Raw genomic sequence first — 20,278 nt, 5'->3', positions numbered from 1 at the left:
CATCGAATCTGCAATAGGAAACTTTGAAGAGGCTGTTACGGTAGCTAATCAAAGTGCCAAAAACCCCAACCTCCAATATGTGTGAAAAAACTCGCAGACAGAGAGACTTATGATCAGTTTTTTTAAACAAACACAGATTTCTACCAGGCTGCGATGAAAAAGTATTAGAGTTTGCATCTGAGACATAGACAGAGGTCAGTCCCCAGCGACAGCAGATACCTTATAATCTTATAAACAACAACTAATCTAATGGGCGACTCTCCCACTCATTGTGACACAGAAGTAATTGATAATGGACCAGGGTGTAATTTTTAGATCAACCTCAGAATAGCGAAGAAATTCAAATTTGACTATTCTGCATCAGAATGTTGTCCAATAAAATTGACATTATTAATCACTTGTTACAACAAATCGTTTACCACATATTAATCATAACAGAGAATTGAAGACTGACCAAGTTCATAATACGAATCTGATTGGCTATATACTAATCTTAAACTTTAGCCGGAAATACCACAGAAAAGGAGGAATGGCAATTTTTTGAAAGGGTTCTCTGACATTTGTAGTTAAACCAGTTCAAATTACAGAGCTTAGTCAAGAGCTGGTATGTGAGATCGCGATAGTGAAAATCATGAGTAATAAGCAGTCTGTGTATGTAATGGACACCTGCAGATCTCATTGAAACATAGATGAGTCTCTATAAATTATCTCACAAACTTTACAAATAGTCTCAATTGGAGTTGCCCTACTTTTCTCAAGTGTGACATCAACATTAATTGTCTAGACCCTTGTCGTCACCAAATTAAATTTGAAGATTTGTTACTAAGCCTTAACTTGACCGGAGTCAATCTTTCCACACAATAATATCTTTAAAATATGAATTATCTGAAGATGTGATTAGATTATATATTAATAAATCAAATTGGTTTAACTTTCCAAAACGTAAACACGATCTAATTACTTGTGTTTATTCTGGAGAACGTTAATACCAAATGGTTAAAATAAAAATAATTTCAACAGGCAAGAAGCCACGGCAGCTGATAGACCAACAGTGATAACGAACTGAGACGGTGACTTGGTCGCTTTTAGTTATTGAACTACAGTAGCAGGTAAGAAATCGCGTTAGCTGATAGGCGAACAGTAATCGCGAATCGTGACTGCGACTTACTTGTTTCAATTGTAGTTACTAAACGAAAGTGGTAGGTAAGAAATCGTGGTGACTGAAAAGCCAGCATTGCTCGCAAATCACGACTGTGACTTTATCACTATTAGTAAGAAAAATAGACTACATAAGACAAATAGATGTAGCATAGGTAAAGTCGGTAATTCTAAGCAATATATGGGTCAACCTCGATTTTTCTCATATTACAATATAATGTTCCAATAGTCAATTAGAAAAGGAAATGACTACAATTTCTTGCCGGAAAGCAGTTATAGGGAGCAGGCAAACCGCCAGACGGACATATATTGCTTAGAGTTACCTATTAGTGATCAGGGGCACTGACGTGATCTGGGCTTCAAATTTGGAACTACTCGAGTTAATTTTTTTTCTAAAAGAGCAAGCAGCGAGAAGCGCTGCGCAGTGGGCAGGCATCGTGCGTGATCCTTTTTTTTATTAAAAATTTCTGATAAATTGTTATTACATATTACAATATAATGTAGGTAATGTATGTAAAACAATTTTAAACACATAATTACATGCTGGAAAGCAAAGTAAACCAATATAATCCGCCCAATACAAAATCTCCGTAAAAATCTGGTAAAGGAATCTGTGTCATTCCTTTGGCCTGAATCAATTCAGTATAGACGAAGATCACGCACGATGCTTGCCCGCTGCGCAGCGCTTAGCGCTGCTTGCTCTTTGAAAAAAAAAAAAATTAACTCGAGTAGTTCCAAATTTGAAGCCCAGATCACGTCAGTGCACCTGATCACTAATAGGTAATTCTCGCGGTTGCCTGCTCCCTATAACTGCTTTCCAGCAAGAAATTCTAGTCATTTCCTTTTCTAATTGACTATTAGAACATTATATTGTAATATGAGTTGCCTGCTCCCTATAACTGCTTTCCGGCAAGAAATTCTAGTCATTTCTTTTTCTAATTGACTATTGGAACATTATATTGTAATATGAGAAAAATCGAGGTTGACCCATATATTGCTTAGAATTACCGTAAAGTCAATGTGAAGCCAAATAAATCTAGTAGTGTCTTCGACAAGACGGCGGTGGCCGGAGATATGTCATCCTGGTGGCGAACGTCAGACCAAATGTATAAAACAAACTAAGTAGGTTACACAGTTGAGTATAGACTATATTGTGTTTATATACCACATGTACAGTATGCATAGCAATAAAACAAATTGAAATTCATATTTAATTAAACTGAAATAGTATATTTTGGACCTTAACAAATTTATTGTAATAGGTATATTATTAATTCCCAAAAATACGTCTAATTAGAACATATAATGATGATTTTTTAAATGTTTTTGTTCGACAACCCTCATTTTGGGCTTACACATGTTATTCATTTTTCTGTATTCTGGATTTCGTTTTCATTTTCAAGATCTTTCATTATCACTTTCCACGATGCAGGAAATAAAATAATCCATCAGTAAACGTAAATAAACAAATGAAGTGAAAAACAAATCACCACAACCAGGTAACGATAACATTGCTATTTTTGAAACATACAAAAATCCTTTGCCTTTTTGAGTGTAATATGCATTGGTCTGATGTACTTTTACATATAAAACGGTAGATCTATCTTCATTTACAGGCTATGAAATAGCTCAGTTTGGCAAAAATGTACCTTTTTAAAAAATTGCAAATAAATTAGGTAACCACGAAATAAAGAGAACTTTGCAGCAGCATGTTTTAAAACTAGCTTGTCAATACGACAAACTACAAAAAAAAGAAAGTAGGAAAAATAGTTTCCCACCTAGCATATGATATGTTTTTTGTTTGTTTTGTTCAGTTGTTGGCCTTGTTTGTCAACAAAGTCCAAGGTTAATTTTATTGTTTGTTCTTCCACGAAATAAAACTCCGCAGTTTAAAAATATATATTAATACGGTGTTGACAAATAAGTGTGTTTTATATCTATAACTTGAATGGATTTTGATGAATCATTCATGGCTAGCCAAGATTTTGAAGAAACGGTAAGTAGACTAGTGGCATATTTATCATTTCCAAATAGCTTAACACTTAATTTAATACACTTGTTGTAAATTTATTGTTCTATTTTATTTGCAATATAACTTTTAGTGTTCTACTATGTTAAATTTAAAATCAATATATAAATATATGTTAGTGAAATATTTGCCAGACTAACATTAAAACTTGTTCTTGTGTGTTTATCTTGCATCTAATGCTTTTAACATATGTTCTAGGTCTAGGTTGACATGTACATTTAATCTTTCTTACATTACGATTTCCGTAAATGTGAAATTAACAGCTCCTCATAAACTAAACTATATAAGGTTTCAATGGATGGAAATGACAAATAATGAAGTTATAGAACTTTAAACTACTAATATTTAACTACATTTTCATGGTCCTGTTGTGACTGTGAGTTAACGTCATATAGCCTATGTTGCTGCTGACCATCTTTGGATACATAAAACAACAATAATGCTGAAATCAGGGTAGTTTGACCCAAGTAAAAGATGTATTTGTTAATTTAGACCCTCTGAGAAATAAAGTATCGACCCGACATAAGTGCCTTCAGCCATCAGCACTGCCTGTGGCAGCACCTGGGAGGAGCGTCAGGGAGGTTAGGAGTGTCGGTAGCTCTGTTTTCAGCTCGTCTTTTTATCAGCTGTAATCTTTTAAATTATTCAAAAGTTTTTATTTTCTGTGTTTAAATCAATAATATGCAAAGTAATAAAAACTCTGAACTAAAAATCTTGACTTTTTTCCAACTTTATTCCACCAAAATCACATAGATGGCGGTTGCCGACTTTGAGATTAGAAGTCAACGTGTTTCAGTCTTTATGTCTACAGTGAAATACAGTGCTTTATATAATCAATTTTCATCTTAAACTCATCAACATTCATCTACAAGAAGTCACCTCTGAAGAAAAGTGCCATCCTACACATGTAACCCAGGTAACACCGCAATACCCACCCTTCTAACCCATAGCCTATCCTGCCGATGCCCACGACTTTACCCCAACCGAAAGGAAACTAAAATCCCTTCTAAATTATTTAATTGGCTCAAACAGTTCAAAATTAAAAAACCATAAACAATAAAGTCTCAAAATCAAATCAAATTCTCAAACTTAGCAAACTGTCATTTGGCCTAGCCTGGGGCCTATAAAAGGCAACCAAAAACAGGGTTTTTCTTTTTTCCCAGAGCTATTTCACTCTTGGTTTTGTACTGACTGCACATTAGTAGTAAATTAGTTGCTGCTTTAACATCTTATGCTAGCAAACAAATAGTAGTAAGTTACTTTGGCTAGGACCAAGGATGACTGTTATGACATGCGCTGCCTGCTCACTACTTGAGTTTTCTTCAATCACCTCTAGGGTAGCCTTTTTCATGGAATCTTTTGCTACACAATGTAGAGAGTCCCTGTCATAAGAAGTATACTTCTTATGACAGGGAAGTATACTCCTTCCTAACATTAGTGTTAGGGCTGGGGAGATTCATCATGCCGCAAAGCATCTTTGCTGCTTCCGGACCTTTTCCGATACAACGGAGTCCATAAAACAATCTGCAGTTCACCTCAAAAATATTCTTATCTTTAGTTGTATTTGATGTCCAGAACTCTGTAATGAATTTACAATCCTTATTGCAACATTTCAGTATAAACTTGCAGGCTAGTCCATTGCGACTATTGATTTCCTCGTCGAGTATCAAGTCGGAACCGCACTATTTACATGATGCAAATTGACTAAAAACTGAGGACAAAATTTCAAAACTTACAATAAAATTACTAGAAAATGAATTATACTGTTCACTCTGTTCCAAACTAGAAGAAAATTTCTTCTTTGAAGCACTAGGACCACCGGTTTGCTTTGGTTGACCTAAGATTCTTGAGCTTGTAGATTGTAAAGAGCTAGAACTAGATAAATCTACACTATTTTTTCTAGTATATTTGTTTCCTGTAAACTTTCGTTTAGAGCACCAACTTTTCTGTCTAGGCATTGTTTCTAAAGCAACCAAAAGAAATATCCAAAATTACAGTCACCAACCTCAAATGAAGTCACATAATAACATAACCAAAAAGATATTGACAAGTCGTCAGCTGATTCAACACAGATTTCTGGGTAATTGAAACAATAACTATTGCCAACCTGATAAACAAAAACTACAAACTAAAACCACTCAAATAATACATACGTACTATAAGTATTGTATGAAAACCCACTGATGTGAGGCAATTGGTGCTGAAGTTATAGCAATCAAAATGTGCGACGACATGTTTTCAAAAATTATTTAAAAATAATTAAAATCAAGTTGACACCATGTTTTTGGTATTAAAATGTTCAGAAAATACTAAATTTGTTAATAAAACAAAAAAACTAAATTTGAAAATTTTAAATTTTTTAGTGTTGGACTTAGGCTACCTTAAGCAATCAAAATAGTTTTTTAATAGAAGAAAACAAGTCGCTTAAGTCTGCGCTGATCTTAAAAGAAAGAGAGATCGATGAACTTAGGGTTTCTTTTACAAACAAAAAATCAAAGGATGAACAGGGGTGGCGGAGAGTTGTCAATGGGGGAAGGGTGCTTACTTCGGAGATGGGGGACCAGGCACTCAGAACCTCAAACTACTTTGAGACTTTGAGTGCTACCGAGGTAGATAACTTACCAATGGTGGAATTCCCTCCTCTTGGAGATAAGAGGAACGGAGCTCAGAGGGGAAGTCAACACAAAAAGGGGGGGTCGGGTAGAAAGAAAAAAATTCACCTTGTGGGGGACAGCCATGGCAGACGTTGTTATGGCAGAATAAAGAGTGAAATGGTCGCCGAAGTGAGAGCCAGTGTTTTTCCGGGAAAGCCTCTTTCTTTTTTGATCGATCATGCAAGCGAGCGAGGCCAAGGGGGTGAGTCCTGTGGATTTACTGGTAGTAGTGGGGGGGACAAACCAAGTTTCAGAGGATAGTATCTCAGGTCTGATGCAAAAATTTGACTCGTTGGCCGGCATCCGAAAGGGAGACGTCCTGTGGGTCGAGACGCCTTTCAGGTTTGATGACGTATCCAAAAACCCTTTAATTCAAGAACAAAACGAAAAGATAAAACATGAATGTACCAAAAGAAAATGGGCATATCTAAGCTTAAACTCAATGCTTGATAGAAGCTGTTACACCACTCATGGCCTACATTTGAACCGGGCAGGTAAAGATGTCATGTGTAGCCTAATAAATAATTACATAAGTTTAATGGGAAATCAAAATTGTCAAAATCAAAAAAACAAACTAAACACAACAGAAATAGAAAACGATTAAAAAATTGGCACACTAAATCAAAAAAATATAAAAATCAATCAAATTACAAATTTAAAGATCATCCATCTAAATGTAAGAAGTCTTCTTATGAAAATGAGTCAAATTGAAATCTTCCTAGAAGAAGAAAATCCTGACTTTTTTATTGTTAGTGAACATGGGCTAGACTCTGAACAAATCAATATGATAAATTTTCAAAATTTTGTTTTGGAAAGTAGCTATGAGAGAAATAACATGAAAATGGATGGAGTAGCTATTTACAGAAATAAACAAACAATTCTAAAAACAATCCGTTCGAACATAGGAAAGAATTTATCGGAAAATAAAGTGTTTGAATGTTGTGAAATAAAAATTGACTCCGGAATAGAAAAATTCCTGATAGCTGGTATCTACAGAAGTCCAGACAGTTGCATAAATACTTTTATTGGAAAACTAAACCAGTAGCTCTCAAAAATTAAATCGACAAAGACTTTAAACAAAATAGTAATTGGAGGAGACTATAATATAAATATTCAAATATTCTTCAAAATGACAACAATGCCGTACTTTAAAAAAATGCTTTTAAAAGTTATGGATTAAAACCAAAAATAAACTCAGCTACAAGGATCACTGAAAACACTGTGACTTGTATAGATAACTTTTTCACTAGTTTAGATCACACTACCAGCAATATTATTGAACCACTAATATCTGACCACCAAGCAATAGAAATTACGGTAAACATAAACCATAAAGACAAACTGAAAAATAAAAAATCAAAGATTACATCCCTCAAACATGAAAATTTGCAGGAACTGAAACATAGACTAAAAACTGAAAACTGGATGGAAGTATTAAATGAAAATGACCCACACAAAAAATATCAAAAATTTGTTGACACTTTTTTATATTACTTTAACATCTCATGTCCGGAAAAAGAAACTATTTTAAAAGAAAATATTAAAATTAAGTGGAAAAACGATGAGGTGATGACACTTAAAGCTGAAATGGTCGAACATTACAATCACTGGTTACAATTTAGAAATACTGAAAATAAAGAAATATACAAAGGCTCACTGAACAAATATAGACAATGTATACTTGATACCAAAGCAGCCTGGTTTAACCAGAGAATTGAAAATGCCTCAAACAAACCAAAAGAATCTTGGAAAATTGTAAACCAGCACAGAGCCTCTACATCCACTCATGCTAAAAATTTAATTTTACGTCAAGGGAATAATGTATTAAAAAATCCTAAAGACAACTGTGATATAATTAGCAGTTATTTTGTAAATGTTGCCAGTACCATCAGGCAGGAACTTGACTGCAACAAACAACATAAAAATCCAAACATAAAAACCGACAAGATTTTTAATAGATTTGAATTGGTAAATGAAGAAAAAATTGAAAAAATTTTTTAAACTTTTTCTCCTAAAACATCAACAGGACTTGATGGTGTGTGTATGAAAGCAGTAAAATTCTGCAAAGACGAGTTAAAGGTACCTCTCGTCGGCCTGATAAATGCCTCACTCTCGGGGGGCGTTTTTCCGGACGGTTGCAAGGTGGCCAAGGTCAGACCACTTTTTAAGGGTGGGGATGGGTTGGAGGTGTGCAACTATCGTCCGATATCCCTCCTACCAATTTTTTCCAAATTTATCTAAAGAGCAGTTTGTGACCAACTGACTGCCTACCTAGAAGATAATAATCTCTTGGTTGGCAGGCAGTATGGTTTTAGAAAAAACAAATCGACAAAATTGGCACTCATTGATTTCATAAACGAATGTATCGATGCAGTTGATGCAGGGGAGATCGTTTATGGTTGCTATGCCGATCTCTCGAAGGCTTTCGACTGTGTTGATGCAGACACACTCATCCAAAAATTGAATTCCTTGGGCATCCAAAATCCAGAGTTATGTTGGTTCTCCTCACACCTGAGAAACCGATTCCAGGTGGTAGAGATCCAACACGAGTCAAAATTCAACAAAATTCAAAATTATCGCTCAAACCCTGAACTGATCCAGTGTGGGGTACCTTAGGGATCAATTCTAGGACCATTGCTTTTTTTTATTTATATAAACGACATCGCAGATGTCGTACCCGAAAAAAATCTTTTCATTTTTGCAGACGATACCACTCTTATCACCCAACAAAGAAGTAGGGAGGCTCTCGAAATTGACTCTTTCACCAAAATCAACAATCTTGCCCAATTCTTTTCACAAAATTTTCTCAAGCTCAACCCAGAAAAAACAAAATGCATGGTAATTAAGACCCAGCAAAGAAAATCCAAAACTGAGCTTTCAGGAGCCCCTGTCATTTGTATTGGTGATGTTGAGTTGGAAACGGCCTCAACAGCAAAACTGTTGGGGGTGATGTTGGACGAGGGTTTGTGTTGGACTGAGCAGTTGGTGGCATTAGAAAGCAAGCTCTCAAAAGGAATCTTTGTCATTCGAAGCCTCAGTGCTTTCAAAAATCTGAAACTCCTGAAAAATGTCTACCACTGCTTGGTCGAATCGCACATCTCCTACTCAATCGCCCTGTGGGAAGCAAAGGAGTCAGCCTTGAGCAAAATTTTCATTCTTTAAAAAAAGGCAATCAGAGCAATGCTGAGACTGCCCCCTCAAGCCCATTGCAAGCAACACTTTCAAAGGCTGGAAATCTGTACTATACCTAGTCTTTACATTTATGAAATGGCAAACTACATTAAGTTCAACCATCTTGAATTTGTTAATAACACCCATAGGTACAATACTAGAAACAAACATTTGTATTCTGAGCAGCATAACCTAAAAATGTTTGAAACAAAACCACTCTACTCAGGTCTTAAAATTTATCAAAAACTACCACTTTCCATTAGAAACATAATTCCTGTAAACAAATTCAAGAGTGAACTCAAAGATTTTTTAATAAAAAAAAGTTATTACTCATTGTCAGAGTTTTTAACAGAAAGTTAACACACCCACACCCCCCCCCTGACCCTTTCCTAGGGCACTAATGACTCGTCCAACGCCGTTACCAGGCCAACTGGACATGACATCAAGTACAAGTACAAGTAAGTGCACCCTCGGTGACCTGATGACGACAAACGAAAAACATCCCTTAATGTAGGACCTATTACTAAAAGATGAAATTCTTGAGAGTCTGATCACCAATCCTCCGGCCATTACTTCTAGGTAGGAAACACAAAGTGACAAAGAAAACCAATATTGTAAATTTACCTAAATATAACTTTGTTCTTCATTATTTCTCATTTTCATTCCCTAAAACCTCCTATTGTATTTTGTTCAGGAGAATTAATGTGAATCTAGTTTTTGGTGTGGATTATTGTAAATTTGAAAATAATGCGAACAAATTAATTCTGTCTTTCTACAAATGAATAATTAATGTAAAAAACGACAAAAGTTTAATAAATAAGCAAAACTAATGTAACCATAACTTTCTAATTTTGTATGTATGTACAATCTATTTACAAGCCACATGGTAACTTATATAGATTTAAAAATAACACATGATTAAACAGTTAATTAATTAATTAACTGTTTAATCTCATTCAAAAAATCATGATTACCAATTAAACAAGAATAAAGTAATCTCTTAATATTTTAATTTTAACTGCTTACGTAATACACTCTCAAACACGTATGTAACTTTCAAAACTAATTGACAGTATTAGAGTTAATGCATTGCGGTAGAGTAATAGACATTATTGCTATCCACAAGACAGTGAAAGCTACTACAGGTGACAGTTCAGTACACAAATAACCAGAAATTGACATTTTCATTTCAATTATTAAAAAAAAATTGTATTTGTGATTTCCATCCCCTGAAACTATATGTAGTTTTGTTCAGGAGGACGAGCAGAGTATGTTAATAACATTGAAATAGTGATCAGCAACTCCGGTGATTAACTTCACTAATACTGTACCAAGATTTCTTATCCGGCCCGGTTAAGACAGACTACAGTATGAGGTGTCTGAATAATTGATTTCATCAATTAATATTTAAATTTCCTTTGGGGGGGACCAATAAAAGGGCCCACACTCGTTATCCAATTGTTATTATCAATGATTTGATATATTATATGATAATTGTTTGAAACAAAAGTCATAATTATACATAAACAAGAATAATACATACGACTTTTAATATAGTAAATTTAACAATAACATTATAAAAGTAACAAAACCAACTCTTTTTTGACATCTATATATACCACCCTGTTTGCACCTCTCATGTGAGTTCTCAATGCAGCTTCGCAAACATTGCGAGATGGATTCCCAGGAGCAAAAACTCACATCTTGAAGCCACTTTAAACAAATGGTACTTTAGTATTATCTGGAGGCCACTATTTTTGGAAGACTTTTTCTTACCGGAGACCTAAAAAAGTTCATTATTAGAAAGAACACACTTTTTTTACTTACTGTGAAAATTTCACATTATAATGGTGATCGGTTCTTGTTTTCTGCATCCCGAAAGCAAGCGATGTCTGCGAGAAGGTAGCCAGTCTGTCCCTATCTACGTCTTGTTATTATGCTATTTGTAGGTTTAGATTAGGTTATCATAAATATGTTACTAGTTAAAGGATGGTTTTCTTTTTCGCCAGAAGTGCAGGGTGCTGAGGTGTCTCTGAAGCCCACACTGATTTCCAGGGGCATTTCCAATCAGTACGTTCCTGTCTTCAGATCATCCAACTTTTCTAACGTCAGATCGCGGATGATCTGGCACATGATCTGAAGTCAGGAAAGTATTGCTTGAAAATGCCCCTGGCCATCAGTGTGGGCTTTGGAGGTGCCTTCCCACACTTGTAGTGAAGAAAGAAAAATATCTTTTGAGATAGAACCTCAGTTCAAGCTCAAATCATGTGACGATTCATTAACTTTTTATACTTATAATATGTACATGTGTATTATCCTACTTTTATAGCCTAATAATAAATAATAGACAAGGATAGAGTGGCCTTTTACTCGCAGACATCGTTTCCTTTCGAGAGGTACATACATCTACAAAATTAAAAAATTAGATGATGGAAAATGGGCTAACCCCCAGAATGATGCCATCTAGTCCGTTACTTACAGGTACTGATGGATGGTGGATGGTCTGCAATAGTTTCTACAGGAGTTCCACTTTTCAAACTTCTTTTAGTGACATCCAAGACTGTTCAATCGTTCCAGTCGCCTATTTAGCTCTTGTGGCAGGAGAGATCTAGTTTTCACTATGGTTTACTGTAAAGTGGTGATAGCAATGATTTTGAAGATTAAAATACGCCTTTCACAAATCGATAAGAATTATTGCCTCTGACTCTAAGAGTTTCTAAATTAATGGTGTGATTGTTTGAGCATCCCTCTTATTTGGGCACTATTTATATTCTATCGTATATTCTGTTTTGTCGTTCACTTCTGGTATGATTCATGATAACATCCGGCACCAGTCACAACTCAAGCTTTTGTATGATCGGTTAGTCAGGCACACTCTTAGTGAATCAACAAGTTTTATTGTCTCTTTAACAAACAGTGTAATTGACAGTCAAAGGCTTTTACAAACAAATTATTTGGTTACTAAAAATTATAATTATATATTGTTTAACAGAAAATATAATCACAGATTGACAATAAAATAAAATTGAAAAATAATAATGGCCTAATTTAACATATATAAACTTTGTTCTACAGATAACACATTTAGAAAAGACAATAAATGTGCTTTCAGATTAAAATACTAATACTAAAATAAAATTTTCAATAAAAATAAAAACAAATATAATAGTTATTAAAATGAGATAATTATAATTCACTGGCAAAATATTTATCAATGGAGTAAAATATATCTTTCAACCATCTATCTATTATTTTTTTTAGTTGTTCCAAGGGTACATCCCATGCATTCTTAGGCAATTTATTGAATAATTTAATCTTCATACATATATGACTGTCTGGTTTATTCTAATTGTACTAATGGTAAATCGAGAAGGTTGTATTTCCTAGTAAAATAATCATGAGTTTGTTTTCTTGGAGGAAGGGTATTTAAAGATTCTTTTACATCGGTCAAGCAGTAATAAATGTACAGATTTGGGAGTCATTCTTTCAAATTCTTTTAAAATTGATTATCATGACTCTCTGTAAGAAACATTATTGATGCTCTTAAAGCTTTTTTTTTGCCAAGTGAAAGCATTTTGTGCACTACAACAGTTGCCCCATAGAGTTATTCCATATCTTATGTGGGAATGGAAAAATGCATAATAAGCAGTTAACAACTTATCTGAAGTAATACAGTTTCATTGTCCTAAGAAGAAAAACAACTCTGGACAACTTTTTACATAGTTGCTCTACAAGAAAATTCCAACTTGACCTACTGTCAAGATGCATACCTAATAACTTTACTGGTTTTATATCTTTGTAAATTGCATGGTTCAATGAAAATATATTTTTTTAAAGAAATTTGTAGCAAACCATTCTAAAGCCCTTTCAAAAGCTTGGCTCTCTTCTCTTATTAATACATCCAAACGCTGATTACTGTATAGTATCCAGTGGCAAAATTTTCCATAGTGGGTACATTTGATAAATTATAAGGAAATTTGAATTTATATGATTTCCTAGAATGCCTACAATAGCTACAAGCATAAAATTGAATGTATGGGAATGCTCATGGGATAACACTGAGCTTTTAGGAAGTATATGTTAACTTATAATAAAAATCATAGGACAAATAAAATAGAGAAATAGTATTTTTATTGATTTCAATGATTTATTTTACAATACATTATTAAACTTTTTTAAGAGTAGTTATGAAAGTTAACTAACTTTACTATTATAACCTCTTTCTTTAAATTAAACATCTATTCCAAAAACCACTAGGAGAGAAATAAAACAAAAATAAAATGAACTAGCCAGCAAATACATCCTCTTCCACTTCTTTTGAGCTTGTCGAGTTCTAGTGTCATCGGCTAAGCGGTGTTGTCATAGCCACTTGATAATAAATGCTGGTCATTAATGGAAGATATTTTACTATTAATTGTTTAAGGGATCACCATCAAAAGTTATCCTCGATTGCAGCTCTTTTGGCCTCAAGGCATTTAGTCAGAATCAGAATATTCTTCATTAACAATTTCTTCAAGAAATGTAATAGTGTCATATGTACAAAAATTATGTTTTATGAAATACACAATTAAAATGTATAATATTAAGTCCAGGTCATTTTGAAAAAATTCATGAATAGAGTAAATTGGATTGTCCATTAGGAGATTCTTCAGTTTTTTTATTTAACGTAGCACCAGTTTTCTTCCCTGAGATCTTGAGGTAGGTGGTTGAGAACTTTAATACCGGCATATATTGGTTTTCTTGCAAATAGAGAAGTTCGGTGAGCTGGTATGTTGGAAAGGTTGGCATGTCTCGTATTATAGTTGTACAGGGCAGTTCCTCAGGCAGATTGTTTCAGAGATGCGTAGTGTCCCACCTTACAGATGTATAATGCATTAAACAGTCAATATGTGAAGGTTTTTAAAGTGCTCACGGCAGCTCTCCATGTGATTTATACCTGCTATAGTTCTTATTGCTCTCTTTTGTAGTATTAAAATCCTGTCCATGTCTTTCTTAGAAGTACCACCCCATGCTGCAATACCATACATTATGTGAGTTTTCACAAAAAGCATGATAAATTATTTTTGTAATTTCAGGTGTGCCAATTTGCATTTGTCGTATTAAATATATGCCAGTGTTTAATTTCTTGCATATGCAGTCAATGTGGGCTGTCCAAGTAAAGCAGCTGTCAATGGTAACTCCCAGGAAACTCAGACAAAGCTGTTTCCTCCCTTCCTCTTCTGCCAAACATGAGTTGCTTTGTTTTTTGTGTATATAACTAGGTCATTCTCGTGGCAGTACAGAGTGGCTAGGTTTGTAGCAATCTAACAAACAGTCTGGATCCCAAGTCTCTGAAAAATTGGAGCACAGTGATCTCGATAACTAGCGGATGAGATTATACGGAGTACTTTCTTCTGAAGGTGAAGCACAGCTCCACAGCCCGCCGCATGACCCCAGAGCATCAGGCCATGGTAGATTGTGACCAAATGTGCCTCAGATATCATATTTCTAAGTCTTCTGAAGAGGAAGGTTATTCTTGCCAGCTTGTTGCAAACATTGTTGATGTGGCCACTCCAACGTCAGCCTTGTATCTAGAGTAAAGCCCAGTATCTTTACATTAACTTCGGTATCTACATTTCGTTTCAGGCTGCATACCATACGTTGGGTTTTTTCTGTATTAAGGCAAAGCTTGTGTGTAGAGAACCAGTCCACTGCCTCATCAAAGACAAGATTCGCAAGGCTGATGGATTCTTCTGGTGTCTTACCCCTTCAAAAAAATGTAGAGTACCTGCACAAACAGCAGAACATCCTCTCTGACCTAGATCATTTATTAGGATGAGGAAAAGTAATGGTCCTGATATTGAGCCTTGTGGAACACCATGCTTCACAGGTAGAGGCGAAGATGTTGCTCCTCCCACTGTGAGAACCTGCAGTCTATTCTGGAGGTAGGACTTTAAGATAGATGTACCCTTCCACTGATTCCACATCTGCCCAATTTGTTTAATAGGAGCTCATGCGAGACACAGTCAAAAGCCTTTGTTAGATCAGCCAGTATCAGGAATCAGAGGTCACCAGCTTCAAAAGAATCCCACACATAGGACACCAAGCGTTTTTTGACAGCAGTAACAGTTGATCTGCCCTCCCGGAAATCATGTTGTGCATCTGTAAAGTGCCCGTTGCGGGTTAAATAAACAACTAGTTATTTTTTCATTATCGACTCAAAAACTTTGGACAACACTGGTAATATTGAGATTGGCCTATAGTTTCTCCCATATTTTCCGGGTTATCTCTCTTGTAGATGGGCACTGTTCGAGCCAATTTCAGGGCATCTGGAAAAAATGCCTCTTGTCAAACAAAGATTTATTATCATGCTCAGAGGGTTTGCAATGACCTCAGCAACATGTTTTAGAGCTACCACTGACACCTGTATACATCCTGGCAGGTTGAGTTTTTAAAACTTTGAATTGTTTTAAGAACTGTCAAGGGAGAGACATGCCCCCATTCCACAAAATTATTAAACAACTCATTTTTGTGGTCCACTGTAAGCGCAGATGCCGCACCGATGTCATGCAACAACGGCAGGGATCTGACAATCCTATTAACCTCTCCCCAGTATAAAGAGGAGTTGAACACATCCAGACTTGCTGAGCTGGTTTCATAACTGGTTTGTTCTTGCGTGTTCCGGTTAACAAAATCCCCAGGCCATCTTACAGGGGTTCGATGCCTCCATGATTTTCCTCATGTTGTACTCCCTTTTGGCAGCATCAACACTCTTCCGATAATAATATCTTTTTGTCTTCAGGTAAAGGGGATATATTTTATCCCTATCTCTAGGGCTTTAACTTCTGTCATGAAGAAAAACAACAATTTTCTTAATATTAGCCAGCTTCTCACAATACCACTCCTTTGATCTTCCAAAAACCCACAGGCGGTTTACAGTTCTTTGCAGTTTTTGGCTTCACATGTTTTATTGGAAAAATTGCATCAAAAGTTTTATTAAAGTTGCCTAAGAAATATTCAAAAAACAACCTGAACATCAGCAGCACCACAATAGACAAATTCCCAGTCAATGTTCTGCAATGCAATCTTTAAACTTGGAAGTAATTCATCCTTTACTATCCTTACACTATGTATGTAATGCTTTTGCCAGTTAATAGTATCATGGTCGCTTACCTCCTCCAGGTTCACCTCAATAACCACTGGGCAGTGGTCTGCAATGACAGGGTCCAGAACATCCATGGTGTACTCCAGGAACTAAGGGATGTGGCAATTGAATCAAGACAGTTTGCTCCTCTGGTTGGCTCCTGTGAAGAAATGTAGAGGCCGTGGCTTTTACATTTATTGGAAAAAAGTATTTGTCTCATTATTATTAAAATTTAACTTTATATTAAAATCATCTCCCAAGATGATAGGTTTACTAAATTTTTCCAGATAAGTTAGGTACATGTCAATATATGTAAAAAATCTATTGTTGTCTCCGTCAGGTGAACAGTAAACAGCAACAACCAATAGGCCTAAGTCAAGAAGATCGACTCCGCTCAACTCTATGTTTAATTCCTCACAGAATTGCTTGAGGTTAAGAGCCACAGCATTGTGGTTATAATTTACATAAACAGTTGTTCCACCATTCTTATGGGCAGTGTGACTAAAAGCAGCACTCATGACTAGGTTATCAATGATTTTATAGGCAGTAAATTCGTCTGTACTGAGCCAGTGTTCGCCTAAGCCAGAGTATATCAGGCTTAACCTCTTCTGTAAACAGTGACAGGAGATTGATTTTAGTCCTGATGCATTGCGTGTTTACATGTGCTATTTTATTTTAAGATGTAACTTAGATCTAGGCTTACCTTGATTATTGGTTGTGCCTCTTTTACATTCATTAGGCCTATAATCTGAGCTTAGCCTATTGGTTTGTTGAACGTCCTCAGGAATAAAAAACGTTTTAACAATGAGTTTTTTGGCCAGATTGAGCTGTCCAATAACTTATCTTTCTGTTCAAAGTCAACTCCGATTTTAAAACTGGAGTTTACACTCTTGGTTTCAAGCTTTTCCACAATTCTTGTTAGGCCTATCACAGGCAATTTAGCTGATATAAATTGCTTCACAGAATCCACAGTTGTGTTTTTTTGAAGCCTTCCCTGGTAAAACCACGCTTTTTTGTAGACCCGGTGATTACAGTTGTGTTTTCACAAGTTCCCCACTAGCACAGTTTGTTTTTTCTGGATGTCGTTGGATTTATTTCTCTTCACAACTTTGAAGTTGCTGTCATTTTCTGTAGGCGAGTTTGAAAGTTGTCCGCTTGTCATAAGAGTTGGTGCATGTGCTCCTAGGCTAGATATTGTTGATACATTTCTATGACTTTTTTCTTGGTAACTACATTACATTCTGATGGCCCATTCTTCTTTTCTTTTTATTGAGATGGTGGAGGGGAGGGTACTTCTGGAAGTTCAACATCTCCCAAAATTTGATTTTGGTTATTTTCACTTACAAAGTTTTTTGCCTCCACTAATGGACGGCTTATTAATGATCTTGGTATTTGAATATTGGTCTGTCGGTGTTGGTGTCGAGAACGAACCAATATCCACAGTAATAGTGTCTAAACTCATTTCCTTACTTGGAATGTTTGTCACAATTGTTCATGTTCAACTGCTGATAAGCGTTCATTAACCATAACCATGTTCTTACTAATACTCTCTAATTCGTCTAAAATTATGTTTATGCTTGTTGTTAACTCGTTGTCCTTAAACTCATTAGATAAGCTTTTCACTTTACCTTTATTCATGAAAGACCTGCATGTAACCACATTATCGCAAGAGTACACCCACATACCCTGATTATTGATGTTTTATAAACCAACCTACATTTATTACTATTGACTATTAGTTACAATAAACATAAAAATTACAATTTGATACAGTGAATTTATTTAAAAAAATTGTATTATAAAAGTAATTTTAAAATGTTATTTTCAAGGAACAAGCTCAAGAAGTGAGAGAGAGCGTAAGACGTGGCAGAAAGCCAGGGCGGAAATCTGCTGACAAGGTAGATGTCAAGGCTAAACTAGGTAAGAACATTTCAGTGATTTTATTTCAATAGTAATAGTGTTTTTAAATATAGGTTGTTATTTATTTATTCCAAAAACATTTTTTTAGGTAGAGAACGGGAAATTTTATGACAGAAAGTTGGTATTACGGTACAGTTTAGAGTGGTGGACAGAGGGATGGATGAGATGTGGCAACAGTTGAGAAGTGTTGTGAAGGTTGGGTGTACCAGCTGACGGCAGTAGTGTATCAGTGTTACAGTAAACTTTGGAGTAATGGACAGAGGGACAGATGAGCTGTGACAACAGTTAATGAATGTTGTGGCGGTTGGGTGTACCAGCTGACGACAGTAGTGTATCAGTGTTACAGCAAACTTTGGAGTAATGGACAGAGGGATGGATGAGCTGTGGCAACAGTTAATGAATGTTGTGGCGGTTGGGTGTACCAGCTGACAATAGTAGTGTATCAGTGTTACAGCAAACTTTGGAGTAATGGACAGAGGGATGGATGAGCTGTGGCAACAGTTAATGGATGTTGTGAAGGTTGGGTGTACCAGCTGACGACAGTAGTGTATCAGTGTTACAGCAAACTTTGGAGTAATGGACAGAGGGATGGATGAGCTGTGGCAACAGTTAATGAATGTTGTGGCGGTTGGGTGTACCAGCTGACGACAGTAGTGTATCAGTGTTACAGCAAACTTTGGAGTAATGGACAGAGGGATGGATGAGCTGTGGCAACAGTTAATGAATGTTGTGGCGGTTGGGTGTACCAGCTGACAATAGTAGTGTATCAGTGTTACAGCAAACTTTGGAGTAATGGACAGAGGGATGGATGAGCTGTGGCAACAGTTAATGGATGTTGTGGCGGTTGGGTGTACCAGCTGACGACAGTAGTGTATCAGTGTTACAGCAAACTTTGGAGTAATGGACAGAGGGATGGATGAGCTGTGGCAACAGTTAATGAATGTTGTGGCGGTTGGGTGTACCAGCTGACAATAGTAGTGTATCAGTGTTACAGCAAACTTTGGAGTAATGGACAGAGGGATGGATGAGCTGTGGCAACAGTTAATGAATGTTGTGGCGGTTGGGTGTACCAGCTGACGACAGTAGTGTATCAGTGTTACAGCAAACTTTGGAGTAATGGACAGAGGGATGGATGAGCTGTGGCAACAGTTAATGAATGTTGTGGCGGTTGGGTGTACCAGCTGACGACAGTAGTGTATCAGTGTTACAGCAAACTTTGGAGTAATGGACAGAGGGATGGATGAGCTGTGGCAACAGTTAATGAATGTTGTGGCGGTTGGGTGTACCAGCTGACAATAGTAGTGTATCAGTGTTACAGCAAACTTTGGAGTAATGGACAGAGGGATGGATGAGCTGTGGCAACAGTTAATGAATGTTGTGGCGGTTGGGTGTACCAGCTGACGACAGTAGTGTATCAGTGTTACAGCAAACTTTGGAGTAATGGACAGAGGGATGGATGAGCTGTGGCAACAGTTGAGAAGTGTTGTGAAGGTTGGGTGTACCAGCTGACGACAGTAGTGTATCAGTGTTACAGCAAACTTTGGAGTAATGGACAGAGGGATGGATGAGCTGTGGCAACAGTTAATGAATGTTGTGGCGGTTGGGTGTACCAGCTGACGACAGTAGTGTATCAGTGTTACAGCAAACTTTGGAGTAATGGACAGAGGGATGGATGAGCTGTGGCAACAGTTAATGAATGTTGTGGCGGTTGGGTGTACCAGCTGACGACAGTAGTGTATCAGTGTTACAGCAAACTTTGGAGTAATGGACAGAGGGATGGATGAGCTGTGGCAACAGTTAATGGATGTTGTGGAGGTTGAGCGTACCAGCTGACGACAGTAGTGTATCAGTGTTACAGCAAACTTTGGAGTAATGGACAGAGGGATGGATGAGCTGTGGCAACAGTTAATGAATGTTGTGGCGGTTGGGTGTACCAGCTGACGACAGTAGTGTATCAGTGTTACAGCAAACTTTGGAGTAATGGACAGAGGGATGGATGAGCTGTGGCAACAGTTAATGGATGTTGTGGAGGTTGAGCGTACCAGCTGACGACAGTAGTGTATCAGTGTTACAGCAAACTTTGGAGTAATGGACAGAGGGATGGATGAGCTGTGGCAACAGTTAATGAATGTTGTGGCGGTTGGGTGTACCAGCTGACGACAGTAGTGTATCAGTGTTACAGCAAACTTTGGAGTAATGGACAGAGGGATGGATGAGCTGTGG

At 36.4% G+C, this 20,278-nt stretch overlaps 1 protein-coding gene across 1 annotated transcript in view; it reads left to right on the top strand.

The window, feature by feature from the left end:
- The first annotated feature begins 2,967 nt into the window (after window positions 1–2,967).
- The window catches only part of LOC124357933 (REPTOR-binding partner), a 29,769-nt gene continuing 12,458 nt past the window's right edge, over window positions 2,968–20,278 (top strand). Inside the window, exons 1-2 of the mRNA XM_046810058.1 lie at window positions 2,968–3,154; window positions 17,965–18,055. Coding sequence (XP_046666014.1) covers window positions 3,107–3,154; window positions 17,965–18,055 — 139 coding nt within the window. The 5' untranslated portion in view covers window positions 2,968–3,106. The remainder of the gene's footprint in view (window positions 3,155–17,964; window positions 18,056–20,278) is intronic.

This window comes from Homalodisca vitripennis, chromosome 3, assembly GCF_021130785.1.
Source record: "Homalodisca vitripennis isolate AUS2020 chromosome 3, UT_GWSS_2.1, whole genome shotgun sequence".
NCBI lineage: Eukaryota > Metazoa > Arthropoda > Insecta > Hemiptera > Cicadellidae > Homalodisca > Homalodisca vitripennis.
Note: the sequence above shows the minus strand (reverse complement) of the source record. Positions and strands in the feature narration are given on the sequence as shown.